Source organism: Syngnathoides biaculeatus, chromosome 17 (genome assembly GCF_019802595.1).
Source record: "Syngnathoides biaculeatus isolate LvHL_M chromosome 17, ASM1980259v1, whole genome shotgun sequence".
Lineage (NCBI taxonomy): Eukaryota > Metazoa > Chordata > Actinopteri > Syngnathiformes > Syngnathidae > Syngnathoides > Syngnathoides biaculeatus.
In genome coordinates this window covers 16,337,144-16,356,845 of record NC_084656.1, presented here as the reverse complement: position 1 = coordinate 16,356,845, position 19,702 = coordinate 16,337,144, and the positions used below count along the sequence as shown (strand labels likewise).

Here is a 19,702-nt window from a genome sequence, read left to right as displayed (position 1 = left end):
CTGCGCATGCACCGTGTCAATGCGAGCCATCACTGACAAGTGAGTGTTTAGTGTGCCTTTCCAGTCACTGGGGGGCAAAAATGAAATCAAATGGCCTTTTGAGTGATGTGATATGACAATTTCACTCCCTCTGTGATTACAGCTCTTAATTTGTCTTTTCTCTCAGCAGAGCTCAGGGGTGGATATTTGTCCATGTGTCAATGAATCACTCCCAGGATGTGAGCTAGCACATCCCTGGAGGAAGGAAAATGAAAGTGCAAACGAAAGGCATTCTTTTGACTGGTGGGGATGTGGTACCCATCTGTAGAAGGGTTCAGAGATATATTGTATGTTTGAGTGTGACTAACAAGGCAGGAAGAGCATTCCAAAAGAAGAGACGAGGGTGCCTTTCGATGGAGCAGCTGTAAAAACATGTCTGTCCTCGGTGTGCAAAGTGCCTCACGCGGTTGTAATTTGAGTGCTTCTGGCCTTTCCATCCATGCTGTTTAAAACCCAGTTTGCTTCCGCAAAGCTCTGTGCTGAAGTACATCTCTCAGCTTTTTGTTGATGGAGTCTGTGCAGAGCTAGAAGGATGTCTGAAAACAACAGCCAAGAACATCCAAAGCGGTGTGGACATGAGTGTTTCATTATGGGCCAGAGAGTTTTGCTTGGCCTCAGGTGGTCAGTTGAAACTGTATAAACTCAGATATCATGTGGGTGTGTCTCAGGTCAGTCAGGATCACTGGCAAAAGGAAAAAGTAGTGTATTATTTATTAATTTGGTTATAAGGATGTCTGAAGTCAAATCCAACATTTTCTTTTCCTGGCTACCTTGCTTGGTGTCATGCATGACTAATGAGCGTTTTGAAATTATTAGCCAGAAATAAAAAGGTAACCCTGAGATACTGACTAGAGTTGGATAGAACTAAATGAATTAAAGTGGAATAGCTCCAAGCATTAGCGGGATAATCCCAATAACAATAATAATTTTGATGTCTTTGATTGTTGCAGTTTTACCAGGTAGTGCCAAAAAAAAGTCTTTTTAATTAAGTTTTCAATTTCACACTTTATAAAAAATGTAATAATCTCTTCCGGTCTACTCAAGCTATGCTGTTGAGAAAGCAGTTGACATACTGTATGTGCAGCTCACCACAATAGTTAGAGTTGGGTTTGGAATAATCGTAAAATAGATTCCTTTGGGGAACACATACATAAATTATTAGTCGGCTTTGCGGCGCTAATTATGAGGGCCTTGTGAAAGGTGTTAATTTCTGGCGGGGAGGGTGGGTCATGCTATTATATATGTCATGTATACTGTACCTACAGGACCCTTTATTGTTAAAATAACACCTGTTGTTTGACCTTATTTCCCATTCGTCCAGAAGATAGTTTCTCTCTTTAAAAAAAGGAACCTTTGAAAATGCAAAAAAGTATATTGCATTGACTTTACTGGTACAAAAGAAACTAACAAATTAGGGAGACACACCATTTTTGTTTACTTCTTGATGTAGACCTTTTCAAGGTGAAAAAGACGTATGGAAAGAAAATGGTTTGCAGTAGCAGAATGAAAGCAGTGAAAGACAATAGTACCGTGTCACGCCAACTGGGTAAGATAATGTATACATAATGAGTTTATATTTGTTACTTCGTGCCGTGTATCCTGAAATGTTACAATGTTGTCAGCAAACAAATTTCTGAATGAGAAATGGTAATGTTTTGCCACTCTTGGACACCCGCTTGCCCAGTTAGTTGAAACATTCGTACACTATCAATAGGTGCGAGCAGTTTTAAGGTGTTTTAAGTACGCCAGGTACTTTGCAATGGTAAATGATGCTAATGGCTATTCAAGATTTTCCCTTATTGAACATTGTTTTCTTTCTGTCATTCTCTTTAGGATCTGATGGCTAAAGTACGTGCCATGCTCGCCTCATCAAAGGCTTTCCAGCCTCCCACTTCCTGATGTCATCTTGACCTTCTGCTAGCCAATATTTGATCATTGATTCATCTTGATTTGAGTCAGCAGATGAACTTAAATCACCCACAAAACTCGAAATATCTGGTTTGACTGCCTACCCCCTTAGCAAGTGATGGTTATTTTTTTCACAAATGCATTTATACATTTGCTCTTTTGCTCATACAAGTCCCAAATGTTGGAACTTGTCAAAAGTTTTGATGCACCTTCTATGAAGGATTTTCAATATTCACATCTGTCACCTGTAATGTTCACCTCCAGAATGCACCTTTCTGCATCCATTTTAATTTTGTACTTCCCTTTAGCGCTAGTGTGGCCTTGTATTTTTGTTCCTGATCCAAACTGTTGGTAAAGTTTAATAAATGATCTAGCTGTGGCTTATCTTTCACTGTCCTGTCCCAAACTAAGTTTTCATTATTGCTCCCAAACTAAATGTTGGGATGATGTTGTGACTTGTGTTTGAAATGCAGACTCACTTTAATAGTTGACTCCTGTTCTTATTTCAACTAACTTAACTAGAATAAGTCCAGACAACTAACTTCACTGCGATTTATGGCAACCAGTTTAGGGTGTACCCCGCCTCCTGCCCGATGATAGCTGGGATCGGCTCCGGCACACCCCCGACTCCTGTGAGGATAAGCGCCTCAGAAAATGGATGGCTGGATGGAACTGACCTTCATTTGTATGTAAGCTAATCAGATAGAAGATCTTTTTTTTTTTCCCTTCCAAATTTAAATTAACTGTACTGTTATGATGATGATAAAACACCATATGCCAATCCAAATATTGTCTGATGTCCTCGGGGCATTTTGGTTTAAGATGCCACTTGTGACAGCGGGGTGCAGAAATCTTTGACTTTCCTCGAAAACCACAGGCAGCCTACAAGCTCATAAAAGACTAAATGTCCCAAAACGTAGCTTGTTTAAGACCCCACAGAGCCATAAGATGATCAGCAATGTTTTTTACAGACAAGTCATAAAGGGACCCGAACACAAACGTTGTCCCTCCACCACCAACAACAACATTGCCGTTTTCTGTTTTTTACTCCTAAAATAGACATTCAATGAAATGATAACCATGAGATTAACTTTGACCAATCTTGCACTCAAACTTCACATTGACTGTTCTTCAGCAAAAAAATTTTAAACATTGCAAACCACATTATGAAGTCTCCCAAAGGCATGTCGGGAAATATTTTATGGTAAAATGACGCGAAGGTCGGCAATGTAGTCATGATTGTAAAAGGAATGTTTGGTTAAAAATATACATACACAAATCTCAAAATCTACGAAAAATATCCTGTAACAATGAAGCAAAAACATTTTCAGATATTTTTTTATACACCTTGGTTAGAGTAATGGCCAACTTATACTCCTGTTGTATTTTATAGCTGTTTCTCAGAAAGCTTCAGAGATGTTTGCGTTCTTGACCTAATTACAAGCATTGCTGTTGTGAGAAATGAAAAGCCGCAGCTCATATCGGTTCAGTATGGTCAGCTTTAAAAAAAAAAAAAAAAAAAGACAGGTATGGGGGGAGTAATCAACTATATTGTAAGAGAGGTCTTCAGCATTAAAACCTTTTCTTCAGTAGCAGTGAAAGGCTTCATTTTCAATAATACATGGCTACTATTTTTTTTAAGACTAGATTACACATTTGGAAACTGAATCATTTAAGGCAAGCGTACTTTTCAATGTTACCTAAGTTGGGAATGCTTGGACTTGTCTTCTCGTGTCATTCTAGGAACAATGAATGTGCAGACAAAATGTTCTCTATATACGGTTGTAAAAGCCGCAATGACCTACACATGGTCATGTTTTGTCGGCAAGGTGAAGACTTGAGCCATTTTAAAAACATACCGAGTTATCTTTCAGATTTTAACTCAATTTTCAGACTTTATGATTGCGCGTAAGCAACAGAGATCCTCATTGACGCCTCCAAGGTTGACTGTTTAACTCTGCAGAGTAGATTGAGTTGATTTTGCACAGTGACCAGCCAGCAAAGGATCTATCAACTAAAATATTAGGCTCACATTGAGCCTCGTCCATTTTTCACTTGTTCACCTCTTCAGTTCGATCTTCTCAAGGATTCGTAGATTCGAAAACGAGCCGACTGCATTTTTGCCGCCGATGAAAGCGTTGCATCTCGTCTGTAGCCGTAATGATATACTGTAGTCTGACTAGGCTTGCCGGGTTGACTAGCAGTTCCTAGGAATTGAAATCCATGGCTTTCTCAAAACTTAGAAAACCATGAACGTGACTTTGGGACTCCAACAGATGGGCAGTTCATGCTTGAAACTCCTGGGGGTTCCACGGGGAATGGTTCTGAATTCTTTGAATTCTTCTTCTTTTCCTTTCGGCTTGTCCCGTTAGGGGTCGCCACAGCGTGTCATCTTTTGCCATCTTAGCCTATCTCCTGCATCTTCCTCTCTAACCCCAACTGCCCTCATGTATTCCCTCACCACATCCATAAACCTTCTCTTTGGTCTTCCTCTCGCTCTTTTGCCTGGGAGCTCCATCCTCAGCATCCTTCTACCAATATACTCACTCTCGCCTCTGAACATGTCCAAACCATCGAAGTCTGCTCTCTCGAATCTTGTCTCCAAAACATCCAACTTTGGCTGTCCCTCTAATGAGCTCATTTCTAATCCTATCCAACCTGGTCACTCCGAGCGAGAACCTCAACATCTTCATTTCTGCCACCTCCAGTTCAGCTTCCTGTTGTTTCTTCAGTGCCACCGTCTCTAATCCGTACATCATGGCCGGCCTCACCACTGTTTTGTAAACTTTGCCCTTCATCCTAGCAGACACTCTTCTGTCACATAACACACCAGACACCTTTCGCCAGCTGTTCCAACCTGCTTGGACCCGTTTCTTCACTTCCTGACCACACTCTCCATTGCACTGTATTGTTGACCCCAAGTATTTGAAGTCGTCCTCCACCCTCGCTATCTCTTCCCTGTAGCCTCACTCTTCCCCCTCCACTTTTCTCATTCACACACATATATTCTGTTTTACTTCGGCTAATCTTCATTCCTCTCCTTTCCAGTGCATGTCTCCATCTTTCTAATTGTTCCTCTGCGTGCTCCCTGCTTTCACTGCGTATCACAATATCATCTGCGAACATCATGGTCCAAGGGGATTCCAGTCTAACCTCATCTGTCAGCTATCCATTACCACTGCAAACTGGAAGGGGCTCAGAGCTGATCCCTGATGCAGTCCCACCTCCACCTTAAATTCCTCTGTCACACCTAAGGCACACCTCACCATTGTTCTGCTGCCATCATACATGTCCTGTACTATTTTAACATACTTCTCTGCCACACCAGACTTACGCATGCAGTACCACAGTTCCTCTCTGGTACTCTGTCATAGGCTTTCTCTAGATCCACAAGACACCAATGTAGCTCCTTCTGACCTTCTCTGTACTTTTCCACGAGCATCCTCAAGGCAAATAATGCATCTGTGGTACTCTTTCTAGGCATGAAACCATACTGTTGCTCGCAGATACTTACTTCTGTCCTGAGTCTAGCCTCCACTACTCTTTCCCATAACTTCATTGTGTGGCTCATCAACTTATTCCTCTATAGTTCCCACAGCTCTGAACATCCCCTTTGTTCTTAAAAATGGGAACTAGAACACTTTTCCTCCATTCTTCAGGCATCTTTTCGCCCGCTAGTATTCTGTTGAATAAGTTGGTCAAAAACTCCACAGCCATCTCTCCAAATTGCTTCCATACCTCTACCGGTATGTCATCAGGACCAACTGCCTTTCCAGTTTTCGTCCTTTGTAGTGCCTTTCTGACTTCCCCCTTAGTAATCATTTCCACTTCCTGATCCTTCACTCTTGCCTCTTCAACTCTTCCTTCTCTCTCATTTTCTTCATCAACTTCCCAAAGTATTCTTTCCATCTATTTAGCACACTACCGGCACCAGTCAACACATTTCCATCTCTATCCTTAATCACCCTAACCTGCTGCACATCCTTCCCATCTCTATCCCTCTGTCTGGCCAACCTGTAGAGATCCTTTTCTCCTTCTTTCGTGTCCAACCTGGTGTACATGTCTTCATATGCCTCTTGTTTAGCCTTTGCCACCTCTACCTTTGCCCTACGTCGCATCTCGATGTACTCCTTTCGCCTCTCCTCAGTCCTCTCAGTATCCCACTTCTTCTTCGCTAATCTCTTTCCTTGTATGACTCCCTGTATTTTGGGGTTCCACCACCAAGTCTCCTTCTCCCCTTTCCTACCAGATGACACACCAAGTACCCTCCTGCCTCTCTCTCTGATCACCTTGGCTGTCGTCGTCCAGTCTTCCGGGAGCTTCGGTTGTCCATCGAGAGCCTTTCTCACCTCTTTCCGGAAGGCCGCACAACATTCTTCCTTTCTCAGCTTCCACCACATGGTTCTCTGCTCTACCTTTGTCTTCTTAATCTTCCTACCCACCACCAGAATCATCCTACATACTACCATCCTATGCTGTCGAGCTACACTCTCCCCTACCACTACTTTACAGTCAGTAACCTCCTTCAGATTACATCGTCTGCACAAAATATAATCTACCTGCGTGGTTCTACCTTCGCTCTTGTAGGTCACTATATGTTCCTCCCTCTTCTGGAAATAAGTGTTCACTACAGCCATCTCCATCCTTTTTGCAAAGTCCACCACCATCTGCCCTTCAAAGTTCCTTTCCTGGATGCCGTACTACCCATCACTTCTTCATCGCCCCTGTTTCCTTTACCAATATGTCCATTACAATCTGCACCAATCACAACTCTCCTGTCTGGGATGCTCAGAACTACTTCATCTAGTTCCTTCCAGAATTTCTCTTTCAACTCTAGGTCACATCCTACCTGTGGGGCATAGCGGCTAACCACATTATACAAACACCCTCAATTTCAAATTTAGTCTCATCACTCGATCTGATACTCTTTTCACCTCCAAGACATTCTTAGCCAGCTCTTCCTTTAAAATAACCTACTCCATTTCTCTTCCCATCTACTCCGTGGTAGAATAATTTAAACCCTGCTCCCAAACTTCTAGCCTTACTACCTTTCCACCTGCTCTCTTGGATGCACAGAATATCAACCTTTCTCCTAATCATCATGTCAACCAACTCCTGTGCTTTTCCTGTCTTAGTCCCAACATTCAAAGTCCCTACACTCAGTTGTAGGCTCTGTGCATTCCTCTTTTTCTTCTGACGCTGGATCCGGTTTCCTCCTCTTCTTTGTCTTCGACCCACAGTAGCTGAATTTCCACCGACGCCCTGCAGGTTAGCAGTGCCGGGGGCGGGCGTTGTTAACCCGGGCCACGACCGATCCGGTGTGGGATTCTTTAGATGAACGCTCATATTTGTTTGGCACAGTTTTTACGCCGGATGCCCTTCCTGACGCAACCCTCTGCATTTATCCGGGCTTGGGACCGGCCTACAGATTGCACTGGTTTGTGCCCCCCATAGGGCTGCATTCTTTGAAATATATAAATGAAAACTTCCTTGCAATTGCAACCCTTTTCAAGAAACTTCAGGGGCACAGTACTGTAGTGTGTTTACTGCATGTCTGACGTTTTACAACGTTATAATCCCTCAGTAATAAACCCTGGATATAGTCACTGTCTACCTTGCCTGTTAATACTGCTCATTGACTGAAAGCGCGGGCCAAGTATTCATTCACATTTTTATTTGTAATGAAAGCAATCCCATCGCATCTGCACTAAGGGCCTCACGATGCAATTGTGCCTGACATTTGCAACTTCATTAACTTGCACAAGCGTACAGAGAGAGATCATGTGCAAGTAAGTCATTGGAGTTGGGGTGGATGAATTGGTCGTGCAAAGGGAAGTGACTCAGCTCACGGTGAAGGACGCTTAAGGCCTCTTTATACATGCGTGCAGTGACCACACTGACGTCACCGCGACTCCCCCACGCGTGGCAGTTTTTACTTTCCTTTCCGTAACAAGGAACAAAGGAATGACAATGACGACCGTAGAACAGGGTCTGCTTGAAAAAGATGCCCGTAAATGACTGGAGGATATGTTTAATTATGCCGCAAAATTGATCAATGCAGCGCTAGTTGTTGTTGTTGTAGCCAGACAATCGCATTGATCAGTCGATTTCTATTTCCAGGAACGTAGCCAGTTTCTTCGGGCGTTTCCACAGGTCCATTACGGTCCGTGTAGTGGGAGCCGCTGCGCAGTTGATGTGTTGTGCATCGTGATGGCCATTTCCGCATTTCAGGTAGATGTTGACGATTGTATTGCCGATACGAGCCGTATAGTCATCGAGCATGCGGCTTCGTCCGGAGTGGAGTTGCGACAGTTTGGATCTTGTGGCTCGCGGAGATCGGTTTCGGTTTTGTCCACTTAGTCCATGGCTTGAGCGAGCGAGACCACACTGGTGTTCCGTAGTTGAGGACGGACCTTCCGATGGCTTCGTACGTCATGGTGAGCGTCTCACCACTCGGGCCCCAGTTTGAGCACGATGATTCGTTGGTTGATCCGTTGGGCTGTGTACTCAGCGTGAGGACCAAAGGTGAACATGGTGTCCAGTACAATGCTTAGGATTTTGGGCGGTTGACAGTTGGCAGGTTATTGATTTTGATTGGTAGATTCGTCCGAAATTTGCCTGAAAACGTGGTGAACGGAGTGGCCGTACTTTTTTCGACTGACAGACGGAGTTCACGTTCGACCAGGAATTGATGTACGATGTCAAGTTAGTTGTCCACACGCTCACAGACGCCTTAATGTTGCTGTCGGATGCGTAGATCGAGATGTCGTCAGCATACGACGTGAGAGCGACATCGTCGACTTAAGTAGTATGGGAAGCCAGGAGGAACGATCAGTGCGGCATCACAACATGTGACTCCGTGGGACAAAGCGCAGGTCACGTGATGCAATGCGGGCGTTTTCGACCGCGGGAGTATAGAGTGGCTTTTACTCTGACCACCCATGCAGCACGGCAACCAAACCTCGCTGACCAGTCGTCTTCAACCAAACACCTCAGCGCGAACTAAACCAATTTGGGTTCGGACTGTTAATCCTTGGTCATCTCACCACAAAACGAGCAAACATTCATCTTTTGTCATGAAAGCGCTGCTTTTGATTGCTGCACTCCGTCAATGTCTGAGCGCCATCGTCCTCCAATAGTTGCTTTCTTTCACCCGGGCGTGATGCTTGCGCTTCATGGCTACCGCAGACTCAGGCAATATCAGCTATTTGCATACTTTATCCTCTCATTCATGACCTCACTGTCATACATCTCATGTTAGGCAATTTCGACATTTGAAACGCAGATCTGAGTTATGTCCAGGGCTTGGCGGTATGCTAGAGAAAATCAGCATGAAGAATTCAATGGAAATTGTGCTTTAAAAGCCTGAGTTTTGATGACATGTATGGTATATATTTTAATCGTCTCAGCAGTGTGACAATCCCTTGGGTCAAACCGATCTTATTTGGACGGAAGTCTGAAAATAGTCAGCAAAATACAATGTGTGCCAAGTCCTCATTCTTATCTTTGAGTCAGGGATTTGGAGGGCTTTCATCACTGGATTGTAAAGTATTTATTACCTTAAGATGACTTGTGTCTCAAACCCTTACATCTAATCTTGGCTCCGTTGGGGATGTGGATTTAGCAGCTATTGTTAAACGTGTCAACTCTTACAGCTCACTTGTCTGACTCATCGGTCGGCTGGAAATGTCCCCAGCTGGGAGTCGTTGCCAAGGTTTTTGCCATCTTAAAATGATAAAACTGACAGTAAGTCGCTTGTGTTCATGTAGATTGTGCAGCATCCTTAGCGCGGTCAATGACATCAAAACGCTCACCGATACATAATTGTGCTGCAAGTCATGCTTGGACAATTTTCATGGGCTACCATGATGTGTGTAAAGCGTTCCAGTTTTTTTGCTTTTTAGCAAGCTCAGTGTCTTGTTTGGGCTTCAGCAGCAGGTAATCTTTATGAAAACACTGGCTTCAACATTCAGCGCATGTTTGACCTTTTCACGACAGTCCACAGGAAGATTGCAGGCCATTTCATCTTGGGTGGGGGGGTGGAGTGCCCAGTTTCCACAATCGTTAGCAAAATCAATTCTATACTAAGGTGTATGTCTATTGAAAGAAAACTTGATAGATGAAACTTGGTCATCTGTTTTATTGGTTTGTCTGCCCAGTCGTCTCTTACTCGGAGTCCTTTAGTTTCCTATGTAATTCCAAGTCGAATGTGATGCTGATGGAATGTCCCTTCAACCATGCGCTTAGGGTAAAGTTCACTTGTAACAAGATCAAAATGCAGCCAGCCATATTAAGTCGTACGTCATGCTTTAAAGCACTTAACAGCTGAACTCCTGACCTGTAATTGTTTTAAAAGGCATATTGCACGTGTAAAAACACGTGTTCACAAAAGTGCTTTGTCATAACAGGAACACATAGACAAAACTAAGTTGCGTATGTAGCATCACATTGGATCTATCATATAAAACTGATGTGAGGAACTGAGGCAATACAAGCCAGGTTAAATGTAACTTAAATGTTACATAGCAGGGTTGCACACGTTTTAGAACAAGTAGATCAATTAGCACATCTGCCTCGCAATTGTGAAGTTTTTCCTTCAAAATTCAGTTGAGCCATTTCTGTGTGGAGTTTTTGTTCTTCTCGCTGATTTGCACCAAATAATAAATTGCTCGCTCCAATCTGGACAGTTTCCTGAAGCTCTTAAAATAGCTGACGTTAAGCCTCTTCTAAAAAAAAAAAAAAAACAAAACAAACAGCGAGCTATAGACCAGTCTCAAATCTCCATTTCATAGCAAAGATTGATCGAGAGACTTGGTGGGTTAAATAATGGACCACAGAGGCCAAAGCAAACATGTCAAGTAGCATTTAGCTTTTATGCTGCACACAAATGAAATAAGTTGACGTCAGGCCCAACTGTGAATGTTTGTAAATCCAGGTTAAAAAAAATATATATTTTTCTCATTATTTTAAGAGTATTTCCATTTTAAAGTAATAGTTCTTGAACTGTGCACTGTCTTAATTGTTTTTTTAATTTTATTTGTATTTTAGATGTGAAGGTTTTTTCCTAGTACTCCAGCATCCTCCTCCTGCCTTTTTGGGTTGAAATTGACTGTATGACCCGGATAATGACACATGATTTTGTCACTGACTAGTTAAAAAAAAAAAGAAATCTGTTTCAAATGATCAAATTGTGCGGTACTTGTTTTCCCATTTAAATCAAATTACAGCGATTCGACACAACAAACGCAGCTCTCGGACTAGCACAGATCGTGCTCAACAACAATATTTTTTTGGGTGTGTTCCGGATAAATAAGGAGAATGTGACTGTTTTGTTTTTTAGCCTGCTTCCTCTGACCAAAGCAAAGTGTGATTCAAATCAAATATCCTCATATTACATTGCTGGCAACGGCTGAAATAATGACACTTGTGGTCCCCCAGGCGACACGGTTGTCCTCGGGTCCCTCCGCTGAGCCGCTCAATATCCCGGGCGGTGTCGGTCTTATAAAATCGGTTGCCCCTTAGGCATTGTTGCTAGTTAATGTCGAAGACAGAATGAGACTTTTGGAGAGCTGAATTGAAAAGGAAGGACCGGGTCGGGAACAGCTTTTACTTCGGCCAAATAACCATTTAAATGGGTTTGACAGATGCTTCTCAGTACCCGCCCGGAGGCATCCGATGCTGTCATGGCAGCCCACTATTGGCAAGCTCTCCATAAGTTAACTTCAAACCGCTTTGTTATTTACTGGCATTTATTAATATGACTGCATGGATCCTTAAAATGCAAAAGGTTCTTTTTTTTTTTTCCTTTGAAAGCCATCAGAAAAAAACTCTGTGATTAAGATTTAACATGCTTGCATTTTTACCTTCCTTTTGAAGTGCTCGGAGCCCTCTTTATGATTTTTTTGAATCCATCTTAGACTAAAATTATGTACTTAGTAGTGCCCCTCACCACTTCTATGTGTCTATGTATCTATATATATATATGTATATGTATGTATATATATATATATATGTATATATATGTATATATATATATATTTAATGTTCAGTCACAGCTAAAAAAATACAGACTTAAAATATACTTTGAAAATTACATGTTTCAATAATGAGGGGTCCGCATATTGTGCTGGAGAAAACTGGTGGTACTGGCAGAGTGTACTGTACTCCTTTGGATCGCCCATATTTCATGGTTTTTTTTTATATTGCAGGTTCCAAAAGGAAGAATAAAGACAAGACCGTACAAAAAATGTATTCCCGTGTGTTTTTTGTTTGCTGTGGAGCCAACTACTTTCCTGAGGCCATTTTCGACCAACATACTCGTACGTAGGCCCTTCAGGTTCTTATAAGCAAACACGGCTCAAGCTGCGAAATCCAAGTCGCGGTCGCTGCCCAGGTGCCGGCCCGTGGAGCGTCTCCTGTGAGGTGACATCATTACCACTCAGCGAGGATTTCTGGACTCGTAAAAAAAAAAAGAAAAAGAATCCTCATAGAGGCAATGATTGCCGTCCTTCCCTCCCACAGAGCTTTTCACTTCCCCAAAGCCCCTTACAGATAAAGGAGGTGGAAAGCTGGCGGCTTTGCTTACCTGAAGCATGAAGCAATCCACTATGCCGCCGATGCTTTTATTTGGCACCAAAGCGGGATTCTTCCTCCCTGCTGCGAGGATGCAGACGTCACTTCTTGAGGTGCGGATTAGTAATGTGGGTGTCCTTGCGTGATGCACCAAAGTCACTTTCTTTTGGGAGAGGTGCAGGGTAACTTTGTTTTTGGTTGCCGGCTGATTTTATAGTTTTCGCCGATTATTCACCAAAGTGCACCTGAATTTTAACAGGGCTTACTGAGCACACTCGTAGAATCTTGAGTGCATACTGGCACCTTTTTTTTTTTTTTAATTGATTTAGCCTGTGGGGGGTGTCTGTGTTTCAGTGGTGTCTCATTTATTAACATTTTATTACTTTATGAGCGAAAGCAGCCTCTCTTCCTCATCAAAAACTCAACTCACCCTGCAAGCCATCTCTTTTGTCCTCTCTTCAGGCAGGAGGCTACAGAACAATCAGTCCAGGACCACGGAGGTACAGAACAGTAGCTTATAGTCACATTATTCAAATGGAAAAAGTCAGTTCCTTATAAAATATCAAATACATGCAGCATGATGGAGCAACTGGCTAGAGCATTGCCCTCACAGTTCTGAGGACCGTGGTTCAGATCCCAGCCTCGCCTTGTGCAGTTTGCATGTTGTCCCAGTGGCTGTTTGGTTTTCTCCAAGCAATCCGGTTTCCTCCCACATCCCAAAAACATGCATTAATTTGAGATTTTTTTATTGCCCCTGGATGTGATTGTTAGTATGACTCTTGGCTGTCTTGTCTGTGCCCTCACTGATAAATAGCGTTCTACAAATTTTTTTTTGGTTAATTATTAGTGTCTGGTGATTGTCGTTCTTGATCGGTAAGGATTACCTTGGTTATCTTTGTGTGGCCTTTGTGAACCTTACCTGCTTTGCCTTCACAGTATACTTGTCATTTTATTTCCTTAACCGCTTATCCTCACGAGGGTCCCGGAATTGCTGGAGCCAATCCCATGTGTCATCGGGCAGGAGGCGAGGTACACCCTCAACTGTTTGCCAGCCAATCGCAGGGGACATAGAGACAAACAGCCACACTCACAATCACACCTACTGACAATTTAGAGTGTCCTATTAATGTTGCATGTTTTTCAGATGTGGGAGGAAAACGGAGTGCCCGGAGGAAACCCACACAGGCACGGGAGAACATGCAAACTCCATACAGACGGGTCCGGGATTGAACCTGGGACCTCAGAACTGTGAAGCCAACGCTTTCCAGCTGCTCCACCATGGCACACTTCATTTTGATTATGTATGTAAAATTCAAATTTCTTGATGGTGAGTGTTTTTTTGTTTTTACTGTAAACTACAGCCAAAACAATTTTTCAAAATGAAAATTTAGTTTAGCGACTCGACCTGACTTTTACCTTTTGTATAAAGCTAAAGAAATACATGAGATCTTCCATGCCACAATGTTCTAATTTGAGATGCACCTGTATACAGTATTGTATGTATGTATTTCTTTCGGCTTGTCCCGTTCTAGTATATGCCTATTTATTTTTAATAACGCAAATGTACAAAAAGTAAAGTGCTTCAGCGGGTTTATTTGGTTGCACGACACTGCAGGAACTTCTTTCCGCGACAAAAACAAGTTTCCATCCTTTTATGTTCAGCGTTCGTGGAGCTCTTATTAATGAACCGCTCTGTCTTATCATGCGCTGTAGCTCTTCTGACTTTTGGCTCCTTTTTCTATTTGGTGGCACCCCCCCCCCTCTCCTTTTCTGATTATTTGTTTCTATGTGGAACTTTGACTTTCTTGTACCGTCGCATCATTCACTCCCTTAGTCTCGCTCCTTTGGTATTCCAAGAGCGGACACATTCCAATCCATCTTGCTGTGATTTATGGCTGCGGCGGTTTCTTTATCTTAGTTTCTTGTTACAGTCTCAGCCCGATACCAACCTGCTGTGAATTTTTTTGTTGTCATTCTCCTTATCTTCTCTCCCCCCCCCCACCTTTCCCAGAGATGGCCACTGTAGGAGAATACAGAAGGAACACTTGTTTTTTTGCCAAAGTGAGTGTACACGTGCAAGATAAACAGCTGTAGTGGTTTGAAGCCCACGTCCATCCTGCGTCCTGCCTCTCTTGGCTTCTTCTCACAAGCAGCCTTCCCTATCTCCCTCCTGGTCGCCGCTCTGGGAAGGACATCCATTCTTCCCCGACAGCGTGAAATCGTTCATATGCATCCTCTTTTGCTCGAAACTCTGGAACACAGCTCTCAAAACAAAAGCCTCTGGAATAACTGCGACATTGGGAAATAAACAGTCTCCACTGTAATTGGGAAAGCCTCTATTGAGCGAGACTGAATGGCTGACCATGGGCCTCGGAGCCTAAAGCCTGGAAGCCTGGCATTGTCCTTCTCCTCTAGAGGCTTTGGATTGGACCAGGCTGCCATTGTCTGTGCACATCTCCTGTCGTGCGAGGATATTTATTTCGCTAGCAGTCCTTTCCCGCAGTGGCCATCCAATCCTTTGGTCTTGCCTGGTTTGCATTAACATTAACGGCTACCTTGACTTTCACGGAACCGCTCATCTGGAGCACAAGCAACGGTTCTCGGAATGCGAGTGACTTGTTGAGATGTTGATCTTGCGAGTTTAATTAATTCCATGACAATGCCTGAGTCTTTTCCAATTACCGGATTTTCCGCACTGAGGCGCAACCAAGAGCCTTTAATTTTCTCAAAAGCTGACAGTAATCTGGTGCGCCTTATATATGGATCAATATTGAGCCTTTAGCACAGCCCATATAATGGATGCATAACTTAACCCCAGCCTCTACTGTAGCGTCTGTACTACGCGCCTTATAATGCGGTGCGCCTTGTATATGATTTTTTTTTTTAATAGGCCAGTCATTGAAGGTGCGCCTTATAATGCGGAAAATAGGGTAAATGAAGATCCCGTTAATGAAATCCCAATTATCTGCTCCACCTTAAAAAACAAATAGACATCACCAGCTTTTCTTAATTTAATTCACTGGGCATTGCAAATATTTAATTTTGACTAAATCCACATGTAATTCTTTTCATTTCAACTTTACTATTTTACTGTAAATATACATTTTTACAAAACAGGATTGTTTAAATGTGACTTTAAACAATGCCTTAATATTTAATGCGTTATTTTATACATTTGAATAAATTGCGACACATAATTTATACTATATACTCAGTAGCAACATATGCAGTTTAAGTATTGAAGGCCACGGCTCAGAAATGAGAATAAAATGCATGTTAATAGTTAGTTATTATTTGATGATTATATCAATAATTAATAGGAGTATCGATTCTAAAAAGATGTGATCGTGACCAAATCGTCTATAACATCATTGCCAACAAGTACTACAGTTTAGTTCACGTCCATTTAGTACGTGGTTAATGTTTTTTTGAATTAGCATTTCCATCATCGTAATTGATATAACTGGCCTAAATGTAGCCCATCGCCATTAGATGCGCTTCGGTCCGTGAGGTTTGCCGCACGTACCCAGTGTTGATTGGTCAAAAGGGAACCGCCGCTTCTCTCTGGGAAGTCAGTGGGAGAAAATACAATTCCGAGTGAAGGTAAAGCAAATCTCAGCACACCGGCGCCGTTTCCTGTTGCCGTCCAGCGTCTTTGCGTTTACCGAAAATGAAGGAAATTGCCTCATTTGTACTTCGTTTCAAACAGGTGTCTTTTACGTTCCTGTTGGGTTTTAAAAAGCCTTTGTAGGTGTCATGAGTAAATGGCAGCCTTATCTGTGTGGCAGCAAAGTAAACAGAAAGCTGTGACATGACCCCCCTCTGTGTGTGCTCAATACCCAAAGAGCGTTATGATTTTTTTTTTTTTTACTTTAAAAACTTCTTTCTCTGTTGATAGCTGTCACTCTTCTCCACCACCTGCTGTCCCTTTGCAGGTTGGGTCGCATCAGGTGTTTCTTCCCTTTTATTTCAAGTATGATGTAGAGTAACGACACTTAAAAAAAAATAATAAATGTTGTCATCATAGCACTTATACTGAGGAAAAAAAGAAAAACATCCATTACATCTCCCGAGTTATTGCTTAGGAACTAGGTAGCAATGGTTTAAACTTCGATACGATCAGAATGTGCTCCCATAGCTTTGCTAACAATGAGAACAAATTAGCTAACGATACCAGTTGAAAAAATGTACTTTGACCATACGGTGCCTTTAAGACTTCCTAATTTCACCTCCTTAATTGAAATTCATATTCACTGTATTAAGTAGATGTTAACTGCAAAACAACAAAAAGTCTGAACCTGCTGACAGGGTGGACATCATCAGTCCTGAACTGGTCACCAGATGATCCCAAGGCACATTTTTGGATAATGTTAATATTTTACGAGCTCCTGGTGGACCTTCACACACCGATATAAGTCACTTGACTGACTGTGTACTGTTTGAAAAATGTATTTCAAATCCTCTACCCTCCCACCCCCATTTTTTTTTTCAATATAACAGAGTAGAAATGTCACGCTTAACAGTGACATCCAACTACTAGCATAATATGATGAAAATTAGTAGCATTTAGCCACTTACTACACACACTGTGTGGGACATGCTAAAATCGCATATATACTGTATGTATATCCAAAACGGTATGACATAAAGGAAACATACGTAAAGAGATGTAGCATTGTACTGCCATGTGTGCAAATGTTGGGCAACATATGATTAGACCTCAGTTTCATTGTCTGTTATATTTTGTGATGACTGAGACATTCTATTGTGATGTTGACACCTTTTTTTTTTTTTTAACAGCTCAGAGAATGTCTCCATGTGGGTGGTTGTCTGGTTTTTTTTTTTCAACCTTGTACAGTAAGTGCCAAACTTTTTTTTTTTTTTTACTGTAAGAGCGCATACGAGGTCTACTTTGCCTTTCTCATGTCAATTGTCATGTCGTGGCATCATCCGCGAGGCCATTTTCGCCAAGCAAAATGAACTAGAATGTACAGATGCAGTATCTGTTTTCATGTGGAAAGTAACAAAAAAAATCTGTCAAGAAACTAAATATTTTCCTAAAGAACAAATGTTGGAAAATCTAATTTAAATTACTTTCAAGTACTTGGGGCATGACACCAACTATATTTTCACATTGACGGATATTTTTTTGAAACCACCATTTAGGTGGCTTGAAAGTACTTGGAATACGTCATCTTGTGGCCCCAAAGAGATGACGATGTCTGCAGTCCAAATATTGTTGTCACAAGACGTCCTCAGAGTGTAGCGAGGTATTATCAGTGCCCCACAGCAAGAGCAGTTTTTTTACACAAGCAGGACCGCTGAGACTTGAACCGCCATGGTGGCGCTTAATTAGAGCGCCAGACCAAAAAGAAGCGTCTCGTATTCCTTGTTAAACATGCCGAAGGCCATACGTACAGCGCGTCTGGGGGTCGAAGGTTTCCCTGGCTGGCCGGTGAAGCTTCCTGGAGACGTGTCTGCTTAATGTGTTAGTGAAAAACTTACATCATTGCAGGCTGCATTGTCATGCACTCTAAAAACAAAACTATCACAAATGCCAAAACACTGCCTGAAGATACTGTATGATTTAGCATTGGAACAATACACAAAACTGCAATATAGGAGTGCATGGCACATGTAATTACTGGGATTTTCATTAGGAACACTTCATCACAAAGTGTATGTATGTTCTGTGTGTGTGTGTGTGTGTGTGTGTGTGTGTGTGTGTATGTGTATTTTCTATATATTGTCCGTGGTACGGTTCTGGCTATTCCGCCAACGTGTCACGTCGTGGTGGCGTGAAGCGAGAATAAATTGACCAAATACATGCAGAGCTGTGTTAATATTTGACTTTTGTGTCTCATTTAGTGGGCACAAGCGTTTGACTCAAAACCATAAATCATAAATGGAGTAGCTCATTATTTAAATGGCACTCCTGTACCGCAACCTCATTGTCTGCAAGACTAATATTGCGTGTGATGAGTCACGGGGCCTCGGTCCTGACTCAACCATTTCCGTCTTATTCAGGCCGTGTTCGCACAGTGCGGTCAGGTGAATCGACCAAACCAAGAAAACCATTTGGAAATAAATTCTTGCTTCTCCTGAAGGATGTATAAGCAAGGATGTTTTATTTCCTGTTCCTTAAGAGTCTTTTTAGTCTGCTCCTAATTGAATTATGACTCATTTTTCTGCTGACCTATAACATTACAACATTAATATTTCCTCGAGATTTGTTTGGACTTTTTTTCTTCCGCTTTTCCTGCTCTTATTTAATCTCTTTTTATAACCACTCGCTGCAGTAAAGTGAAATGTTTCTCCAAAATGTCAGTTTGATGTGATTGAAGTAATAAATTACGGTCACCATTATGAACTATGATTGACTGTAAATGCTAGGTTTCAGTAAAATTAACTATAAACTTTCATGCACATGTACAAATAAAGATATTCTTAACATTAAAGGGGACTTTGGAATTTTTAGAAGCAGGACTTTTTTTGGTCATATTTGTTAAAACTGTCAATATGACGTGAAAGAAGTCTGCCAACTGCTAGGTCTTACTACTCGCGAGCAGAAGGAGAGCAAAAGGAAATCATCTTGCTGAACGGATTCTGAAGCAACACGGAATTAGCATGATTTCTGCTTGATTGGTAAGTTTATCACCTCTTTTTTAATTTTTAATTGATTGTACTTTCCAAAAATCACACCTTCAAGCAGATAACAATTACCATCATCTTAACAATCTATTACGAGTAAGTCAATGCTAGCTTTGTGTTGCTAGCGGTGCAATTTAATGTAAGCTTGAAATGTTCTTGACTATTTAACAAAACTGCATGACTTTATACTTTGTTTTCTTTATCTTTATTTTTCAAATCTTGCTAGCGTTTTTATTATTACCAACGTTTCCTTTCATGATGAATGTGCAATGAAGTTACAGCATAGATCATATATTTGCATTTAATGCTGTGAGATGTTTTGAATCAGTCAAATGGCAGACTACCCAAAATATTAACATTAGAACAATAGTAGTAATAGTAGCTATTAGTTTAAAATAATCTATGAATTTTCTATAGCGCTCTTCTAGGCCAGCTGACTTTGGCCAAGAGGCAGGATACACCCTGCACTGGTCGACAGCCAATCGCAGCAGTTGCAAATATGTCAGCCATAGTTTAAAAGGTTAAGATATAA

The 19,702-nt window shown here is 41.9% G+C and overlaps 1 protein-coding gene across 2 annotated transcripts in view; it reads left to right on the top strand.

The window, feature by feature from the left end:
• The window catches only part of sfswap (splicing factor SWAP), a 38,474-nt gene extending 36,136 nt beyond the window's left edge, over positions 1-2,338 (top strand). For both annotated transcript variants that reach the window (XM_061801351.1, XM_061801352.1), the window contains exon 19: positions 1,873-2,338. In XM_061801351.1, coding sequence (XP_061657335.1) covers positions 1,873-1,938 — 66 coding nt within the window. In that variant the 3' untranslated portion in view covers positions 1,939-2,338. The remainder of the gene's footprint in view (positions 1-1,872) is intronic.
• The last annotated feature ends 17,364 nt before the right edge of the window (positions 2,339-19,702 follow it).